This window comes from Anser cygnoides, chromosome 2, assembly GCF_040182565.1.
Source record: "Anser cygnoides isolate HZ-2024a breed goose chromosome 2, Taihu_goose_T2T_genome, whole genome shotgun sequence".
Taxonomy (NCBI): Eukaryota; Metazoa; Chordata; class Aves; order Anseriformes; family Anatidae; genus Anser; species Anser cygnoides.
Genome location: NC_089874.1, coordinates 36276587 through 36297886, shown reverse-complemented (window position 1 = coordinate 36297886; position 21300 = coordinate 36276587). Strand labels below are relative to the sequence as shown.

Here is a 21300-nt window from a genome sequence, read left to right as displayed (position 1 = left end):
TATATATATATAAGCAGAGGTAATACAGAGGTAACTATTGGATTCTAAGCTCATGTACAGTGTATTCTGAGTATGATACTCTTATTAGTTTGTTTATCTTTGGGAAATTGTTCCAAAATAAAGTTTCCAATACGGTGCATGTACCAAATTAAAGCATACAAAAGAACATAACCTTTCTGTCAGACTTTGTCATTGTAGTTTAACTTAATTGCCAGAACTACTATTTTGTTGAAAACCTGGAGTATGTTCCACTATGCTCTTTTCAATGCTGACAGCACCATTTCTTTTCTAACAGGCGGTGCATTTGACTTGCTGCTTATACAGCAGTATATTTAAAAAAAAAAAAAAAATTTTCCTCTCCAATTGTAGCTTATTTATTTTGCGCTGGAGTTCACGATTTTTCAAATACAGGGCATGCAAGAACCAGTTCAGTATCACAGTATTTGAATCTTCATAAATTCTTTTAGCCAGATCTAAATCATTTGTAAGTTTATATGCAGTCTTGTGTTTGAAGAGATTATCTTGCAATTGTGTATCTTTCAAGTGTTCTTCATGAATTATTCATCTGCACAGTTGCATCCTTACAATTGGCCTGCTAAAACTACGGATATTGTAGATAGTTATCAACTGAGCTTTAGACTGTGTGCTCATGTGGATTTGATACACTATAAAAACAGCAAGAGGGCATCAAATGCTTAAATAAATAAAAAAAAAAGAACGCCTACATGTGCACACATACAGGAGGCAGTGTAATGGATTCACATTTCCCCTTAATTACCATATCAAGATGCAGTTGTTTTATTGAATTGCCCTTGTCTCAGATGTTAGACTATCTTGACCTATTAAGTTGTCATGTTGTAATTGAGATAAAAGAGGAATTTGCTTTGCATCAGTGCTAATTGGTTTATCAATATCCTGTACCATTTACATTTTAAAATTGAGAGTCTGTAAGATACTGAAGCACGTCTGTATCAAGCCATAATAAAAACAGTAGCATTGTATACAAATATTGCAATCCAGTATGGTGTAAAACTTTCATCAGGTGCTGTTTTAAGTCATGCTTCACTTAATAAAGCATATGCAACTGATTTTTCATTAATTTTTTGTTTGTAGGAATTATTATAGTTAAAAATAAAATCAAGAGGTTTGGAACACAGATATTTGGGGCATGTAATCCCTGTGCAGAAAAACTTGATGCCTGAAGTTACTGTAGCTTCAAGTTTTTTTTGATTTTCATTTTTCATTTTATTGTTTTCCATTGAAAAATTTGGCTGAATTTGTATTCAGCATTTCTGACCAAAAATCCAACATGGAGGTGACAAGATACTAACTTTCCTACCCTACAATCATGGTAATCAAGAAGGGACTGTACTTATTGTAGAAGAAACCTGCTGATTGTAACGTGAATAATATGAAGAACAGAATCTCACTTAGTCCAAAACTCTATGAAGTTTAAGATATAGGCAGTAATTTAAAGTCTTCTGAAGCAATTTGGAACCCTTGCATTAATTTTAATGTGCTGTGAATTAAATCCTGGAGATGACTTCTGCGTGTAAGTAGAGTAAGAACTTTACACTTCTGGTGTTTACAAATTTCTAACATGCTAGTTACAGTTGTAATTCTAGTCGTTAAGATTTCCCTTTTTAATAAAGTAATTAGATTTTTTTTTCCAAGTCTAAAACTGAAAGGATGGTTTGACTACATAGTCTGGAGAGAGTTAGAAGCTGAACTTGATTTATTAGATTGATGCTTATCTGGTAAAGAAAGGCTGATTCTAACCTAATAATGGTAAAGGACTCTGCAAACCTAAAAACCTCATAACAGGAATACTGGAGCTTATACATGTTCTCAACTTTTAGACAGAATATAAAATTCCTTCATGTCGTGCATTATATTTACCAGCTGTATCATTTAAATCTTGAATTTGAGGGACTTTGGATAATTATTCAAAATATTGCTGACTGAACTAGATGTAACTAGAAAGTCATACCATAGGGCCTTTCAGAAATCAGTATATATTCTGCGCTTAAGTTTTCAAAACAGCGTGGCATTAATTCTATTAATAAACCACTTCTCTATTGCTTTCATTTCTCTATTGCTTTCATTAACCACGCAGCCCAAATTTTCACGTTATGCATTTCAGTTGTTTAAATTACATTTGCTATTGCTTTATTTATATTTGAAATTGTAGAATTTTTCTGAACTTCAGCAAACTGAATGTTGTGAGAAGGAAGGAAAACTGGCAGTAGTGAACAAAAATTGTGCATTAAACTCTCAGAAAAATGGGCAATATTGCTATGTACTTCTTTTATATTCTACTTGCTTTTCTACTTTTTTTTAATATCATCTTCATTACTAATATCATCTTCATTTACTAATCATCTTCATTTACTAATGAAGATGTCCACTTTCACTGGAAGTGCTTTAGTTTAGATTCCGTAACTAATTTAAAAAAAAAAAAATTACAGCCTGAGTTTTGACCATTGAAATGGTTTTGTTCTATTTTTCCATTACTTTCCTGATGCTTTATGCATGTTGCCATTAAAAGTTATTGAAGGTGTGGCAGACATTCTGGAAATTAATTTACATTTTCATTTCTATGTTCTTTCTAGCATCATAATGCAACTGAACTGTACAAAAAAATCTCTTGAGTAGATTTTACTGCTATTAGTTTTATGGATAATGTACACGTTGCAAAATGTTGTAGTGTCAAACCAATACACAGAATACATGTGAACTTCACAAATAAGAAATAAAAACATTAATTGATACTGTTCACAGCCAGAGACTATTTTTTTTTTTCTTTTTGCTGATCATCTCCATGTCAGTAACTTACCAAGCTCTCAGTTCCAGTGTAACAATGTCTAATATTAGCAAAATAAAGCTTGGAAATGAGTTATTGCTAGTTTATGTTTGGGTCAGGTGGAAGTTGCTGCCTGTCAGGCAGCTTGCAGTCCCTTTAGAGATGCAGAGAAGGGCTTTATGTGCTGACACAAGACAGTACAAGATTGTTTAATATGGTTGGGATATAAAGGACCAGGACAGCAGTAAGTGGTCTTTGGCGGTAACCTCGCTGAAAAAATCACTTGTGGGCTTCTAACAGCAGAGAAAAGTTTTCTCTACTAGAAGAGACTACGGTAGCACCCAGATTTGTGTTAAAAGCTGCAAAGAGTGCTCTTTCCTAAGTAATTTTACTGTGTATTAGTTTTGTGCCTGCTTGCTTTTTTAGATCTATAAAGTAGAAAGACTTCACCCTCTGATGCCAAGTCTATACATAGTTTCAGTCTCTAGATCTCGTTTCTGTGAGCATCCCTGGGCTGTAGATGGAAGAAAGGAGCAGAAAAGGGAGTCGACAGCATAGAGAGGAGCCTGTGCTGCAGCCTGAGGGATATAGCCCTGAGCATATCTCCACTGCAAATTTTAGAAAGAATGTCTTGAAACAGGATTCCTCCAAGAGCACTGTGGCTCTGCTCTATTTAGCATGGGGCTACAGCCAAGTCTTTTGAAGGTTTCTAATGACACTTGAAAGCACGTATCTTGTTTAGCATGCCACTGGCAAAATAATTTTTAGCTGTGGTAGAAGGGTCATAGGGTTCTGCTTTAATATTTGCATCTTCATGTGATATTTATCAGAAGCACCTCAAGATAGGAAACTCAACAGTTCAGCTACTTCAGTTGTTACACCCTAAAATGAGACCAGGAGGTTTTTTGGTTTTTTTTTTTTTTGCAAAATGCTATTAGAATTTTTATCTCTGTTTCAGACTGAGCTCTTGGAGGAGTAGTGTGTGAAAAATTCAGTACGTTATTTTATCAAAGCTCAGCAAAACTTGGGTTTTGAGCAGTGGTTCAAAGGGATCCTATTTTCACCTTTTTGTGTGTGTGTGTGTGTGCCCACTGCTTCGTTTCTGCTGTTCAGTTCATTATGAATGTTATTGAAGAAGCATTAATTTGAAGCAAGGAATTGTTTTTGTGCTCTATTACGAGTACGGTTAATACATGGACTTCTTTTCTGCTTATAAGGGAGAAGAACATTTTGGTAATTGTAAATTCACATGCGCATGCACAAGCTCTTGCCACGTCCAATGGCAAGTTGTTATGGGGACTGGCAGACTGTCATCATTTTGATAGCTTGAGCAGTATATCTCCTGAACAGCAATGGAGCTCTTATGCAGAGAGTATCATATGTTCCCAGCCAATTTACAGGGAAACAGCAATAACATTTTATCATGGTTGAGAGCCCAGTAGCTGCTTCCTATTAAACTTGCCCTTTCAGATACCTGTCTTGGATTAATTTGTTGATTTCAAATGGAAACTCAGTCTTCTCCACTGAAGCATGACTTTCTAGGATAGACTCTCACTGAATGACAATTACTGTATATTCTAGCTGGTTTCAGACCATTACAAGCCTTGGGCACAGTGGAAGACAGAGGACTTCTTCAGTAACTGATTTTAATATATGTCTAATTTTAACTGTCAGTTATATATGCACCAGTGGATGAATCCTTAGAAAGATGAAATGCAAAGCACTTCTAACTTGCTCTTATTAATGATACACTTGCTGCAAAGGAGGGGAAAAAAATAGGTTCAGGTCTCCTGAAGAGAATCTGTGTGGTGTTTTAAGAGCAACGAAGTTTGAAGAAGCAGGGATTTAAACTGACACTATCTTTTTCTTTTGCTAGAGCAAAAATATGCCAGATCTAGTGCAGACAATATTTTAAGTATTTGTTTAATACATATATATACATATATATATATCTTTTTAAGTGTGTTTTTACAGAGAGATAGCTGGAATACTGTGAAGAGAGCATTCTTCGGGAGGGCTATGTGCATCTTGAAATAATAAGCTCTCTGTCTTGCAGTATACTTGCAGCTGTAATTACGGTCCTCTGCATGCAGCTAGATTGCTAAAAATACTGATCTGGATGTAACAACAATAAGGAAGCAAACAAGCCAAGAGACTTGTTTAGACCAAAAAATCAGCCTCTTTGTACTTGAAAGCTCAGGCATTGTCTGTTCCCAATGCGTTTGGGGTTGGTTTTGTTTTGTTTTGTTTTGGGGGAGTGACAACAATTAGAACATTTATCCCAAGAGGTTCTTGATGAAGATTTTGATGCATTTTGCAAGATATAAGTACAATTAAAATACTGTGAAGACATATTGGTGCTGGAAAATATGGTTCGTTTTTAAAAAGATAAATGGCAATTGAAAGCATTCATTTGAATCAGAGGGTTCAAAAATTGAGGAAGAGAATAAAGTGTGATCCCATTCAGACCAGCAGGGGACTTCCCATTGAATTCCAGGGGCTGGTGCAGCAAGTCGTAAAAAAGACTGTACAGCAGTAATGCTGAACAGGTAACTTTGCAGTACAGAAAGTGATCTTGCTTTGGCAACTATTTGGCGTAGATTTTTCAAACCTTAAATGCCTATCAGAATAAATAGACATAAAATTTAGCAACTATTCCATTGGCAATGAGCTTTAATCACCTAGAAATTAACCTTGAGCACTACAGAGCCTGGAAGCTGTGTTAAGATCCCCATGGCTATGGAGATCTGCAAAAATTCTGTGGTAAAAGTTAACGTAAAGAGTCTTGACTTCTGTAAAGGTTAAAGCTCCACTGGAATTGTGTGGAAAAATTGTTTTTTTTATTAACTTACTTGCTTATCCGTGGTGAAGTAGGTTATGATATATCCATCTTAAAATGTCCTTTTCTCCTCTTTGTTACTGAAGATAGTTACTTTGATTTATTTACTTATTTATTTATTTTTATATGACTGTAGCTGAACATTTGTATAGGGCCATATAGACTGCTGCTGGTCATTGTTGCTATACATGTTGGTATAAATACAATTGGTGTAAAATAAAATTGTAGGTATAATTGTTGGTAAATGCTTTGTTCGTATAAATTACTTTGGTGTAAAATTATATTTGCAGCTTGATATAAGCATAAATACAAATTCCAAAGCATATACACAAATGCCACCCCTCACCCACCCCCAAAAAATACAAATACCAAAGATGGTTAATTTCTTGTGATGTTGAAATACCTTCAGGGTCCACATTGAGCAGCAGTTTATGCCATCAGCTCTGTGGTAGAATAAATGGTGTTTCTACTTGGACAAGCGTTGTTTTATCAGGATCAGTAACCTTATCAACAGTTGACCCAGAACTATAATGTATATTTGTGAATAGATAACATAAGTCTGTGCCTCAGAAGCAAGCGTATATAATGAAGATTTAGTAATAACAAAGCAAAGAGCATACAGATGTATACAGTAGTAATATTTTTCTCAGAAATGTTAGTAGGTTTGGTATCTTTTTTTCTTTTTAGATCAGGATCATTGGTGTCATCTTGCTTACATGAAAATACATTAGTGTGCATGTATAAACATACTGTACAAATATTTTCATGCTGCCTCACTTGCTTGTGAATCCTTTGCTTTGTTCAGCTTTAGAGAATATAATTTTGATGTGAAGAACAGATGTGTGACCTAGTAGCTAGCAGCACAGAAAATGCCTTATTGTAATTGAAATACAAGTGAACTGCACTTCTGAGAGGACCTTTATTTTGCTTGCACTTCCAGAATTGCTAGGTGAAGGGGCTTTGCTTAGTGCAAAAGGAGAAAAGCTCTGAAAGCCTACTGCTTAAATGGTGGATTGATGCTCTTTAATTTAAGATACAGCATCCCTACCCCCAATATCAATACTGTGTCATTTTTCATGGCTTATAATAAAGGGAGAGAAATGATGGTAGGGTCCTAAGATATAAAACAAGTCACCCATGTCTTGCACATTTTGACATTAACACTTCTCTTCCTTGACCTTTGACAGATTAGGGCTTGACCCAAAGCTGCTGGCCAAAATCCTGAATATGAGCTCAGGTCGCTGTTGGTCAAGCGATACATACAACCCTGTTCCTGGAGTGATGGAAGGAGTACCGTCTGCTAATAATTATCAAGGCGGCTTTGGAACAACACTCATGGCTAAGGTATGCAATACTTGCATGTAAAGGTACAGCTGCTTGTCTCTGGGCTTCTAGCGAACATTCTTCTCGGTGAAAAGTAACGATTACGGGGAAATCTGTGTGCATAAACAGAAGGGAACTCAACCTTTTACTGTAGCTCTGAATTAATGAATAGTGCAGGGGGCTTTTCTTTAACCTCCAGCCTCTTCCTAGCCACTATTACTGCAAAGCCACTCAATGAGTTTGTATGCACTGTCTGCTTGAGTTCTAACTTGTCTGAGGACTCCTGATGGACTTCTGTGTATGGCAGCATTCTGAAAGCCATTTAGGTGGCTCTCACATGACTTCTCTAGACCTTAGGAGCCTAAGCTCAAGATACCAGTTCAGGAAAATCTTGCTGATCTGATTATGTGCCAGTGATGGCATAAACATCCAAGACTTTTGGCCCAATCTCTTCCAGATACCTTAAGCTGTGCTACCAGACATGCCTTCTAGCATCCACTTCCTTGCTGAGCCAACTGCTTAGGTGTTTGTCTTTTTGCTTAAGGCCATGTAGAATGGAGAAAGCAGACAGGTTTCAACCCCAACCCTCTGCAGACTATGTTTTTCTGCAGGTGCTTGCACCGTGCTGTGACCTCTCTCGAATTGTTGTTGGTGGTGGAAGAAGTAGTGCTTTCTTACAAGTAATAATCCAGTAATCTAAATTATTTCTCTACAAAGTGACAGATCTGGGGTTTAGGTCCTTCTCAGCACACGGAAGTTGTAATTTACAGCTGTCCCATCCCAGGAGGATACACTTAACTGCCACGCTCTTGGTTGTTCTAGGAAAAGCACTGTCCTGAGTCACTCTGTGGTCAGGAAAGCAAAGCTCTTAGAGGCCAGAGGAAAGTGGGCAAGGAGGTCAGGGCTGTGCATCATACTGATGAGGACACATAGTTGGAAGAAAGAGCTGTTAGACTCTGACTTTTGAACTGCTTCTGCTTTTAGCACAATGGTTGCCTAAGGTAAATTACAAAAGCAGTCCTGGAAGAGATCTATTATGTAAGCATATAAGTGCAGGAAACCATTTCACACTCTGAATATAGGTTTCATGGGGATACTGTTCTGAGGGAGGAATCTGAGTTCATACAGGACAAGTTTCATGGTTACCAGTTTGTGAGTGCTCCCAACTGGTTAGGCATTCTGACCATTTTCAGCTCGTCCATGTACAGTGTGAATGGATTAAGCACTTAAAACTAAAACAGCATTCTCAGAGCTGGCTATAAAACATATTGCCATGCAAATCTCCACAGTGCTGAATTTCCTGTATGTAATGCCTGCCTACTGATAGAAAACAATTGCTCCTGTAGTTTTGCAGTTGATTTATGTTAGTGCATTTGCCCTGACTTCAGTGGAATTAGCCAAATTCTCTCAGTCCAAGGGTCCTATGTGTTTCGGTGTGTGGTAGCACCAAAAAATTTCACTAATACTGTGCAACTCAAAATCCCTCAGTGGTCAGCCTTCAACGTTTTACACCTATGCGCTAACAGCCAGGAGCTTTCATCCCTTTGAGGGATGTGTTAAAATATGGGAAAACAGCATTTTTTACATCATGTTCATGTCATTGGACATAGGGGACAAGAAAGCATTATTTAAATTACTAATTTATAAAATGCTTCAGGTTACTGTTTGGAGTTTGGCAGGGTTATCAATTAGAGATAAGCAACCTGATCTTGGCCCTGTCCCAAAACCCTTGTTTCCACCATGTGCCATTTTCAGAATATGTTCAGCCTATTGTGCTCTGCTTCACACTGTAAACTCTGCTCTTGTGATTCAGATCTGTTACTATTGTCCAGAATAACCTCATAATATAAATGGGATGAAGGCACATATTCCTCTCCCTTCTTTTCCCTCCCATTAACTTTCTATGTAAAAGTGTTTTTTCCTTCTTTTTCTGCTTCTAAGAGGGACCTTCATCTCCTCAGGAAGTTTCCTGTTGTAGGAGTAATAGCAGCTTGGCTTGTGTCTGTTGAAACCGCCAGCTTTGGGTTATAAATTATCATCGATACCTAAGAGTATTGTTCCTCAGAGATTTTTTTTAATCGCTGTTGACCTCTTCTGACTATGCCTCTCCTGCCCATTCTGCCTGCTAGGCAGCTTAAAGATTTCCTTCTTCAGGCTGAAATTCTCAATAAGAAGGAAAGACAATAAATTCCTCTCATGCCTCTTCAACAATGCCATGTTTTTCAGTGTAGATGGAAGATTACTTGAATGAGTAAGGAGTCAAGACAAAGCTGATCATGTTTGGGGTATTATGTTTTGTGGTGGTGACCTGTTTTAAGACACTCCTTAGTTTGTGGAAAGACTTTTCCTACAGTCCCTTTCATCCTGGTATGTGACAGATCATGTAGTTTGTGGGTTATTTGAGTTGGGGACTTTTTTGTGGGAAGTACAAAGCATGCTTTTGCCGCTTAAAAGAGTCAAAAAACAACTATATTCACAGCATAATTACTGATTAAATGTCTTGAATCTTGAGAAGAGCGAGATTTATATCATGGTATTCTTGACTGATGACAAGACTGCCTTCGAGCTTTATTCCGAATGGCAGAGTTTCATTTATGTCAACTGCAAAATAAGTCTAAGGATCCAGGTATTTCTACCATGAGCATTTTTTGGCATTTTTAAAAAATATTTTGGCAAGTCTTTCCTGAAAGAGAATCTGGTTCCCTATTCCAAGCTGAGAAAAGGAGAACAGAATAGTTGTTACAGGGAGACATCTGGAAGATTATATCAGTTCCAAAGAGTATGAAATGAGCCATAAACTATGCTCTTTGATTTTTACTTCTCCAAAAAGTTCAGCAGAAGGCAAATTTCTTTCAGAGCTGTTTTGTACCAGTTCACTCAAGGAATCTCCAACTTCATGAGAAAAGGTGCAAAATACTTCACAACTTGAAGTTAAAAATAAGCTTTACTTATAGTTTGTATTTTTTTTTTGCTTCAAAGCTATAATTTATAGAATGATTTTTAAAAAATAAATAAAACAGAAATGAAAGCATGACCTTAATGCACTTCAGAGTCAGGAGTCCTTGTCTATATAAATATTAAGAAGCTGTCTAATGTTTCAACCATCTTGGAGCCTGAATTTCATTAAAAAAAAGTGAACAAACCTGCTTTATAAACTGGTACATGTGCTGGCAGTCTATTCAGAATTTTCAGGGATTGCTTCTGTGCTGGCCCCTTCAGAGAAAAATAGCTCACTGCTACCAAAACTAAGCACCTTCACTAGTTTGGAGTTGGATGACTTTGCCATTCTACTATTGCATGATGGGATTTAAGCCGTCTTGAATAAAATGAGCAACGTGGCAACAGATTTCACAAGGATGGATTAGAAGAGGTCAAGAATATGTCATAGAATATCTTACTGTGAGTTAGGCTAAAGTAACTATTCTTAGATTTGTTAGATCATCAATTATTGCTGGACATAAAGGAATGATCTGCCCTGATGCAGATGAAGAATATTTTGGGTCTTGTGGCATCTGATACGTATGTTTTTCCCATTTCCCTAGATCTTGAAGTCATTCAAGGGTAATAGGAAAAGTAACTATAATTCTGATTTGTATCAGAATGACCTTTATAGAGCCGATTTACAGATCGAAGTGACATTTAGAGAGTAGAGTAAGATCTTGAATTTCCTTGTGCTAATTCAAATACAGACGCACAGAAAGTAAAGACCTGTCTTGTAAGTCATCCTTGAGAAGCCAAAGGTGCTCTCAGCAGTACTACAGTCTCTCAGTTCTTCTGCATCAAAGATTTGTTATTTTAAAAAGAAAAAAAAAAAAGATGACTGCAAATTTTAGTAAAAAACACAGTCTTGGATGAACAGCAAATCTGGGCACTTACTAGTAACACTGGAATTCTTCCGCAGATTTTTTCAAATGTGGACCTCAAAATTAAGTTCTCTTCTCTAGCAAGACCTTATAAAGGCAACCTTGTGTGCAAGCATTACTTTCATACTTGGAAAAGAGATCTGTTTATATATCCAGACCCTTGTTAGCTGTTCTTTCTTTGGTGAGCTTCATGTCTGATTCAGCTTAGAATTCAAGACATCTTCTAGCCTGGCTCGTCATTTCTGTCCAGCATGCGTGAAGCTGATTATTTCTAACTAGCTGTAGTTAGTCATCATACCTGATACTTGCCTTTGATTTCTGTCCTATCTATTTCAGATTACAGCTATACAGTTGACCAAGTACTCTTGGAGGACAGGTTTCAAATTCACCTTCTTTGTAACCTCCCCTTCTTTTTTGCCCCAAACTTAGTGTTTAATATTGCAGTTGAATTATTCTCTGTATCTCTTTATCTTCAGTCATTAAAGAAAATCTCAGGTTGTAACAGACCCAGGACAGTCCCCTAGAGTATTCTTTAATAAATCCTTCCAGTTAGGCTGCAAACCATTCATATTCACAAAGTGGCCTATGCCTATCATTCTTCTATTAATTGCATGGTCACATTACAGTAAATCTATGTTATCTAAGTGGCTTCAATTTCGTTGTTATTCAAATACCTCCAGCTTTGTTTTTAACCTGTTAGTAGAAGGAAATGTCCTCTCACCCAAACAGGGAAATGATGCCATTAAAACACATGAAATGCTTGAGTGAATAGCCAGAGGAATCTTGTTTTAGGAGATGATATAATAAAGTGGGGAAAACAAGACTGAGTCTTCCTACCAGGTTGCATAGTGATTGAGAATCTTAAAATTCCCTCTGTCCCAAATTTTTTTGTTTGCCTTGCAGAGCTGTGGGTTTTTGTTTGTTTGTGTGTCTTCCTGTTGAATAACCCTGGTTTACTGTTTTAAAAAAGGAAAAATTAAACAAGGCTCCCTTCTGCCAGGACTGAAATTTTCAGGCTGGGGTATTGTATTTGTTGGCAGTAGACTGCTCTTCACAATAACCTATAATACATATGCGGCTATTGATAACCTTGTCTTTTTTTTCCTGACTTTCTCCTTTTCTTTCCTTCCCTTCTTCCTCTCTGCCTTCATCCTCTCTTTCCTTCTTCCTCCCAGGATCTTGGCCTGGCCCAGATTTCTGCCACCAACACAAAGACACCAGTTCCTTTGGGATCCCAGGCACATCAGATCTACAGGATGATGTGTGCAAAAGGCTATGCCCTGAAAGACTTTTCAGCTGTGTTCCAGTTTTTACGTGAGGAGGAAACCTTGTGAGCTGTCCTTTGTCAATGGACACAATAATAAACCACATTTTTTAATCCTTACAGCTCGTTTGTGAAGTATATGGGTTTAATTAAATACTGTGCATCCTGATCACATAAGACTAATCATCTTTGGTTGTCTAGATCACAACGAACTCCAGGATTTTTTCATCAGTTCTTGAAAAAGCAAGCCAGAGGAAGGGGTTGTTTGGCACTTAGCCAGACAGTGATTTCACTTTTTTTAAGAACCATCAATGGTTTTTTCATTAGATGCAATAAATAAATATTTTTTTTATTAAACACTTAATTGTTTGCATATAAAATAACTTACATTATGGCTGCAAACTTATGTGAATCTTGAATAGTATGGGAAAGTTATATAGTGATTTAATGATATATAGTGATCTATTAAAAATGAAAGTGAATACTTTATGGAAAAAGGGAAGATTTTTTTCAATGGAGAAACAGCTTGAGATGGATTTTTTTTTCCTTACACCTACTAGCCTTGGATTGATCAGTAGTGTATTTTTTCCTGGGGTTCAGGTTGCAGATTAAGTTTATAGACACATGTTACTAAGTGGAGAGCTGTTACAGCATGTTTATCTGATAGACTTAGTTAAAATAACGTAGTATGTGTGTCTCTCCTGTAAAACTCCATTATTGTATTTTGCTAACCCAGTTTTGTATTTTCTTGTATTCTGTCACACATTTTGAGAGATCAAGAACAGCACTTAGTAGAAGTTCCAAACAAAGTGTACATCTGCTTTAAGAAACTATTGCAGTAATATAAACCTTAAACCCCATTATTTTGAAAAGAAATAAAAATCTATACTGGTAAATACTTGCTGTATAACTATTTGCTTTTTATTTTGATGCACTCTTGAACACACACAATTAACTAAAAACATACTAAGTGGCCTTATATTTTAATTTGCTTGGTTTTCTACAGATTATCTTGCAAAAGTAGGCTTTTGTGATTGTGAAATGCATATAGTAATATATTTGTCTATGTATTACCTTAGCTATTCACTGTTTCTTGCAAAATAGAGGTGCAAACTTAGTTTTATGAATATAAGTACTCCTGATTTCACTAGATCTGCTTAAGTTCAGACTTATTTCTGGTCTCTAGGTCAATAATGCATTTACATTCCAGTTCTCGTTGTATGACGGATCCTTTTATATATGCACATTCAGGTAAGACAATTGTGTGGTTGAATTAGCTCAATTCAGTAATCTTCTGAGAACTTCTGAAAAGGTCAACAAGGCCAAGTGGAAGGTCTTGCACCTGGGTTAGGGCAATCCCAAGCACAGATACAGGCTGGGTGGAGAACGCATTGAAAGAAGCCCTGAGGAGAAGGACCTGGGGCTGTTGGTTGACGAGAAGCTCAACATGAGCCAGCAATGTGAGCTTGCAACCCAGAAAGCCAACCGTGTCCTGGGCTGCATCGAAAGAAGCATGGCCAGCACGGCAATGGAGGGGATTCTCTCCCTCTGCTCTGCTCTCGTGAGACCCCACCTGGAGCACTGTGTTCAGCTCTGGGGCCCCCAGCACAAGGAGGACATGGACCTGTAAGAGTTAGTCCAGAGGAGGGCCACAGGGATGATCAAGGGGCTGGAGCACCTGTCCTATGAAGACAGTTTGAGGGAGTTAGGGTTGTTCAGCCTGGAGAAGAGAAGGCTCTGGGGAGACCTTACAGCGGCCTTCCAGTACCTAAATGGGGCTACAGGAAAGCTGGGGAGGGACTCTTTATCTGGGAGTATAGGGAAAGGACAAGTGGTAGTGGCTTTAAACTAACAGAGGGTAGGTTTAGATTAGATATTTGGAAGAAATTCTTTACTCTGAGGGTGGCATAGCACCGGAACAGGCTGCTCAGAGAAGCTGTGGATTCCCCATCCCTGAAAGTGTGCAAGGCCAGGCTGGATGGGGCTTTGGGCAACCTGGTCTGGTGGGAGGTATCCCTGCCCATGGCAGGGGCGTTGGACGTTGGAACTGGATGATCTTTAAGGTCCCTTGATCTGTTCTCCTTTCAGTTTGGTTTGAAAACTGTATGACATTCTAGGTTATTCACAGTTTGGGGGTTCATTAATGTTATGTACGAGTCTTTGACTACTGGGAGCAATCTTACTTTTTAAAAATCATTCCCCTCTCATTTGATAAAACTACAGCTTCTGTAGGATTCCATTCATTCCTTGAAATTAGACACAAAGCTAACTGCAATAAAAACGATTAAAATTGTTCTACATGAGATGTGTAGTTCAAGCTTTGATTGCAACATCACATAGTATAACTTTTTTTTCCTATGGGACTCCTGCCTCACATAATACAAAGGATGGACCTAGTCTCATAATGAATTTGGGGTCACATAATGAAGGATGGTTTTGCTAGTAGGATCCTTGTTCATTGGGCAGGTTTAAAATGGATGAGGTAAGGAATGGTAGGAGAGAGAGGCCTGTTTAAGGTCGTCTCCTCTGTATTTGACTTGGAGAGCTGGCTGGCAGGAGGACTGCTGAGAGAGGCATCCTTCTAGTGTCCACCACAGCCTGAAGCCTCAGTTACCTCACACGTCTTTGCTGGTAACTCTGGGCTTGCAGAAAGCATAATCGTTTGCTTTTTGAATATGTTACATGCTCACATAAATGTTGGGAGCCATGAAGGAAAGGAATATGCTTCTTTGAAGCTTTTAGCTTCTGAAATCATAAAGTCTCTGCTAAGCATTTGGAAACTTCACGTTATGTTTGTCCCAAAGGCTTGCAGCTTAAGCTTCTTGAGGTTCATTTCTCCTTCCTCACAATCTCTGATCAAATTTTAAATTTCTACTCCAAAGCATAAGGTGCTCAAGTTGCCAGAATGCTGTTTTGGCAAACCAACAAAATGTTTCCTGGTCTGCTTCTTAGAGGAGGATTTGGGATGAAATTAAAAACAAAAACAAAAAAAAATACCAGGTTCAGGGCACGCAGCCAGCATGTAAAATTTTAGACCAAGCAGTTAGTTTGGCAAAGTTAGAAACAACTTTTAAAATAGGTCTTATTGTGGAAAGTGCCTTGAAAGCTTTAATAGCGTCCAATACCTGAAGCCAGTAATGCAATTTATAGTAGAATACACATTTTTTCCTAATTCTGCAGGGGAATATTGTATTACTGGGTACATATAATGGTGGTGGTATTCATGCTAGCTACATCTATTCTGCATGTACATGTGTACATAATGTATCTTTTGCTCTGCATGGGGTATACTTATGCTCTCTGGAAATTAAGCAAGGACTAAAACTATTGTCACTGACAGAAACAGGTGTTGAAAACAGCAATTTGTTGAGCTGAACAGAAAGACTGTGAAATTGGTTAAATTTCTACACTAATTACCTCCCAGAGCATGCACACAAATTAGGTGCAGCAAATTAACTGCATATTTTCTAAATGTCCCAAAGGGAATCTTGAGGTAACTTTCTAAATTAGTTTGAATGTTAAACACGCCCTCCCATCATGCTTAGTTTGGAAATTCACCTATCCCAAATACATTTATTGACTAACAGGGAAACACTGACAACCAATAAAAATAGTGATGGTCTAAAGAAAAGAAAAAAAAAAAGCAGTCTTCTCTCATTTATGATTCAGTGTAACCCATCTTAAGCAACTATTTTTGGTGGTCGTTTAACAGAGGAGGCCTTCTATTAAAACTGCTGAGTACTATGTTGCTTTAACTTTATTTATGGCTCTTACAAGCCTCAGGAGGAAGAGGAGGCATTCTGACCAAGTAAAATTATTGTACAGGGTATTCTGGCTCTGTTTTAATCAATGGGAATTTTGCCATTAACTACACAATACTGCCAAGATTTCACAGCATTTGTTGAATGACCACGTAATTCCAGTACAGATGTGGCCAAAATGCAGCTCTGGAATAGCTCAAGGGCATCCCTCAGGCAGGGATTGTGTCACACTGCTGGCATCGGGATTCTGAAAAGTTGGGGTGCTGTCTGTGAGAGGAAGGAGCCAGCAGGAGCCCCTGAAGTTGATACTGCAAGTCTCTGTCCCAGCCTTGTCCTACAATGGATGATGGAGCTGCTGAAGATGGGATAGCTGTTGTCACTTCCAGCCTGAGAAGAGAGCTACCCACCTTTTCAGCTGTTTAAATCTGACATCTCTTTGCCCAAAATAATCTTACTGAGTGATTTATGGGACAAAAAGACTGGGGCTGTCCCTAGAGCAAGAAGAGGAGGGCTACCATCAGAAAGGCTATTGTATTTATGCAACAGATGTCTTTCTGTGCTTTTAGTCCTCCATCTTGATTTGCAAGACCTTAACTCTCCAGGCCCAACTCAAAAGGTACTAACTTGCCTGGAGTGATACCTGTTGCTTTTGATTTCCCTTCATGTCATCCTTACTGTCTTCTCGTCTGTATAAAACAGATGTAATTCAATTTTGGTCAGGAAAAGCTGAGAACATTGTCTATCTTTAACAAGAGGAGACTGTCTAAAAAGTTGTAGAAACTTTATTACAATTTAGAAGTCTCCATTGTGTTTTTTTGGTGCACTGAAGCAACCTGTGGAGCTAGGGTCCTCAGCAGTGTTTTAGACTTATGGTTGGATAAGACCCTCTTAAAGTCAGGGGACTTTAAAAGGAGAAGGCTTTTTATTGACTTCAGTATCAAGCTCTTAGAACTTCCTGCAAGCCTTGCAAAATTGAAAAACTATACTTCAGTAGTGGGAGAAATTGAATTCAACATCTACAAATGAATAAGCACTGCTTTTGAAAAGCTCGAGCTTTCAATAGCAAAGATAATCTTTGACACTCTGTGCAATAGCATAACGGATGCATGGTCTTTAAAGGCTACTGATATTTTTAAAGATTTGTTGCTTTCTATATATGTTTGTCATAGACCATCCTGTCTGCTGGGACAGTTGCATTTTTTTTTCCAGTAAGAATGATAGCAACAGTTACAAAATTTTCTTAGGTGGACAGAGAATGAGTGTTTTTATGGTTGGTGTGTTCAGTAGATGTATGACATAGAATTAGGCATCCATATGGCAATGATTTTTTGTTGTTGTTGGTATTCATCATAGATTGTGAGCACTTGCAGTAAATTGAAACAGGTGGATAAACCTTTTTAAAGTAGTAAATGTCTCATTACAACAACTGTATGATAAAAAGCCATCTGGCTCTTTCTGCATTTACACCCAACTCTTCCTTTTGACCTTGACCCTGAGATGGGGTCTTGATTTTCATTTGAGGTCAGAGATAACTCAGGCTGTTTCTTCATTTAGCTTTGCTGTGCCTCCCATTAGTGCTGACAGTGTTCTGCTTGGTAAACTAAATGGTAGGTCTGGAAATAATAAATCTGCTGACATGTATTATGAATTTCACTGATTTCAAAATGACTTGGAATGCTCGACAAAACCAACATATACAAAAGCTTGCTCGTACCTGAAATGCAGCTACCCTGGAAAGCAAAGGAAATATTGTTACAATACATTTCAATCTTTAGAGTGTTTTTAGAAATGAAATGAATTGTGCTTTGAAAAAATTATATTGTTGAAATTCAAAGGAGAAACCAGACAAGTAAAACAAAAGAATAGCAATTTGGAAAATGATTAGGAAAGTAACTTAAAGAATGCTTTGTAAAATCTCTGAGCCGCATACTTTGGTCTTGCTGTCTTCTTCCAAATGATTTAACAATGTTAACCGGGCTGCTACCTCTGGTTGCAGGCATACCTGAGCCAACTGCACCTTGCTTACATATCTGCAGCTCTCTAGTCCCAGAGACTTCCCTGGGTAAATACTTAGACAGCTAGCCTGAACCTAGACAGGCTGCTTCCAGGACCTAAACGGGCTAGTCTGTGGCTAGCAATAGTAGGATTCCACTTATGTAGATTCCAGTATATTAACAGTAGGATTCCAGTGTATGTTTTTCCATGTCTGTAGAGGCTGTTAGCTTTCAATGACCAAGTTAATGTGTTGGATGTTGTTGCTGTTGTCTGTTTTACAGCATCATCTTGGCAGTCTGTGCCCCGTTTCTTCTTCCTCTGTTTGCACAATATCCAGGACAAGTCCCCTGCCCGATCATTTCATTGATGCTCAGTCTCCTGGAATTCACACCATGGCCTATTCAATGGCTTTCAGATCCCCAGCTTCCCACCATGTTCCTGATATATTCTGGATATCTTTAGAATCATAGAATATGTTCAAAGAATCATCTAGGAAAAGAGCTTCAGGATCATCAGGTCCAACCACCCACCTGACATACCGAGTCCCAGCACTAAACCATGTCTCTTAGTGCCGTTTCCTCACATACCATACTGGTATGTATTTGGCTAAGTATTCTAACCTTGCTCTTCTAGCCTGTGAGTAGCTATTTCCCTTTATATGTGTATACCTGTATCTGTACTATGCATGACAGGAGTTTGCTGATTTAAAATTTGTTGTATGTTATGGGTAACTGTGATGCGAATTGTTGGTGTAGTGTAATGGTGTCAGGCAGCCAGTCACTCCACAGTCCACAAAAAAGACTAACTGCAGTTACTCACTGGAGATGGAAGCTGGAGCTTCAGACAGGTGGATTTAAGACACGCTTGGATTCCTGTGCAGTCAGGTTTCAATACAAGCTCTACCTTGTTTGTGCCTATATACTGCATGGAACCAGGAGACTGTAGTATATCAGTTGTTTTTTTCCACCTGTAAAAAATAAAAAATAAAATAAAATAAAATAAAAATAAAATAAAATATTAAAATAAAATAAAAAATAAAACAATAAAATAAAATAAAATAAAATAAAATAAAATAAAATAAAATACGAACAACTTTCTGCAGAGAGTTTGGTACTGCTTTGAGGTTTGATGCAGACACCCAAACAAGGCCGCTACATTACCCCATCACTGCATTTGTCTGTGTTGGAGTCGCGTTTACTGTTAGGGCTCAAAAATAGCCAATGTATGGTCCCTGCCAGGAAAAGGGGAGAAAAACACTGCAAAACAAATGGTGTCCAGTAGGTCTTCAGCTCGCCCAGGAGCTAATACCACGCTGCACCTCCCATTGCTATGACACCTTTTATTCCTGCTTGTCCCTGGATACGGAACTGTTAGCTAATGCAGATGCAAATTGGGTCTGTGTTTAGTAAAAAGAGGAGAACGAGGCAGAGCCTTGTGGCTGTGTGACTTGCTAGGCCTATCAAGCAAAGGTGGTTCCTTGTAAAACTGATAAGGGAACCACAATCTGCTCCCTCCAGCACCAAGATCAAGATGGAGACGCTGAGCCCACAGATATCTTTAGATACTGCTACTGAGCTCCCAGGCAGCAGCATGCAGTTCCTGCCCTCCATCGCACCACCCAGCACTGAAGTTTGAGCAATAAACATCACACCAGCCTCTCCAAACTCTCCCTGGGGCCACTTGTGGCTATAGTTTTGGCAGCTTTGTCTGACTTGGCCCTCGCTGCCTGGAATCTACTTCTGCACTTCCTCCTTAAAATCCCCTTTTCAGCTCCGTGCCTGAGCTGACTGTGGGCCTTCAGTGTGTGTGCAAATAAGATGTTAGGTCTTACTTGCTTTCCATGTGCTCCCAGTAGTGCCAGAAAGCACATAATGAATGTGTCTCCCTTGTTTCTTCCAGACTTAATAAGTAAGCGGAGCTATAAACAGTAAGCCAAAAGGATGGGGATGGTAGGCATTTATGGGGTAATAGGAATTTGTTCATTGAACTGGTCGTTGTGCTACTTCATGACTGCGGCATCTCGGCTTTTTCTGCGAGCAGGAGTGATCTGTGTTTCTTTTCACATGAAGAGGAGCTAGAACTGGCTCTGTCCACAGAACTGTGGCTGTCATCTTGAAACAGACTCATTGTGTCCTTTACAGCGTAAGTGATAAATAGCCATTTTCATGTATTAAGTTGTGGCTGGTTTGCTTTTTTTTTTTTTTTTAAATCCATTTTCAATAACTCTCTGCTCTAATCTGTTTTCTACTTCCTTCTCCATCTAGGTAACAGCCCATATATTATTGGCTACATATAACATCTAAAATCACGTTCAGGAATCTATGAGAAACTAAAGTCTCGAGGTAACCCTGCCACGGTGCTGTTAATAACACATTGCAAACAAGAAAGTAGTAAGTGGAAATAATGCACTCATTTAGAAGTAATAAATCCTTTGATCTTTCTTTGAAGCAAGGGTATATGCTTAAACTACCAATTCAGGGACAACCAGATGCCCATAAAGAATGGTTCTTTGCTTTGATAGAAAATCGCTGAGGCCTGCCCAGCAGCTCTGGTCTGTAAACAGATTAGTTAAGTGCTCATCAGCTCTGATTTGCATAGGACAGTCTTTGCACACAAGCCCTACTTCCAGCATTAACGAGCTATTTACTTGCAGAAAAGCTACTGGGTTCCTTTTAGTTAGCAATCTCAGTCGAAAATTGCTTTGTGAGAAGGGGCAGGATCGTGATTTAGGAACAGTGCCTTTCCCTTGCAAAGATGTTAGCAGGCAAGTGGTGACTGATGGCCCGACGTGTTTTCTGAACATCTTTAATGTCGGAGTGTGGGAATTTCACAAATAGCTCATACCTGGACATTTAGAAAAAAGCGGATGAAAGCCACCAACAAGCAGAGGGAAGCCTGCTTCATCCTGGTTGATAAAGAGCATACATGGGGGGGGACTGCGAAGCAGACATCGGTGTCTGAGTGAGAAGGATCCCAGAGCTGAAGCGTTCACTGAAGAGGATTTCTCTGGGCTGTAAAATACTCATCACCTTAGAATAAAAATAAATTCCTCGTGGATGCTCACTGTTTTGTGTGCAGAAATTGTGTGCAGCCCCTGAATTTGGTAGTTACATCTTCCCTGTTTAAACTTCTTTTGATCCACACAATTACTTCTTTTTTTTTTTTCCTAATACAAGGGGAGGTCAGCCTTTCTTAGCCACAGACATAGCAGATGGTGAGATTCACCCTAGAGTATAGGAGACCTACAGTACTTCAGTGTCTTTTGCATTTTAAAGTGATTTACTTCTCAGTTGACTTCAGCCTGGCCAATGGTTTGACATTCTTCTGAATCAAGAAAGCAGCAAAAATGCAACTTTTCTTTTTTTTTTTTTCTGATGTGGATAAAGCCACCAAAAGGGATGGAAAATAACATGAAGTATTGCTGAAACTAGTGTGAGAGCAAACCTGCTGCA

At 38.4% G+C, this 21300-nt stretch overlaps 1 protein-coding gene and 1 long non-coding RNA gene across 3 annotated transcripts in view; one reads left to right on the top strand and one right to left on the bottom strand.

Moving 5' to 3' along the window:
* The window catches only part of HIBADH (3-hydroxyisobutyrate dehydrogenase), an 83748-nt gene extending 70760 nt beyond the window's left edge, over positions 1 to 12988 (top strand). For both annotated transcript variants that reach the window (XM_048070311.2, XM_066991858.1), the window contains exons 7-8: positions 6830 to 6986; positions 12004 to 12988. In XM_048070311.2, the coding sequence (XP_047926268.1) occupies positions 6830 to 6986; positions 12004 to 12162 (316 nt within the window). In that variant the 3' untranslated portion in view covers positions 12163 to 12988. The remainder of the gene's footprint in view (positions 1 to 6829; positions 6987 to 12003) is intronic.
* A 4413-nt stretch (positions 12989 to 17401) lies between these two features.
* On the bottom strand, positions 17402 to 19113 carry LOC136790043 (uncharacterized). The gene is made up of 3 exons (XR_010829201.1): positions 19009 to 19113; positions 18668 to 18815; positions 17402 to 17583 (listed from the first exon to the last, which is right to left on the bottom strand). It is a non-coding gene; the product is annotated as an uncharacterized lncRNA (long non-coding RNA).
* Positions 19114 to 21300: the final 2187 nt, after the last annotated feature.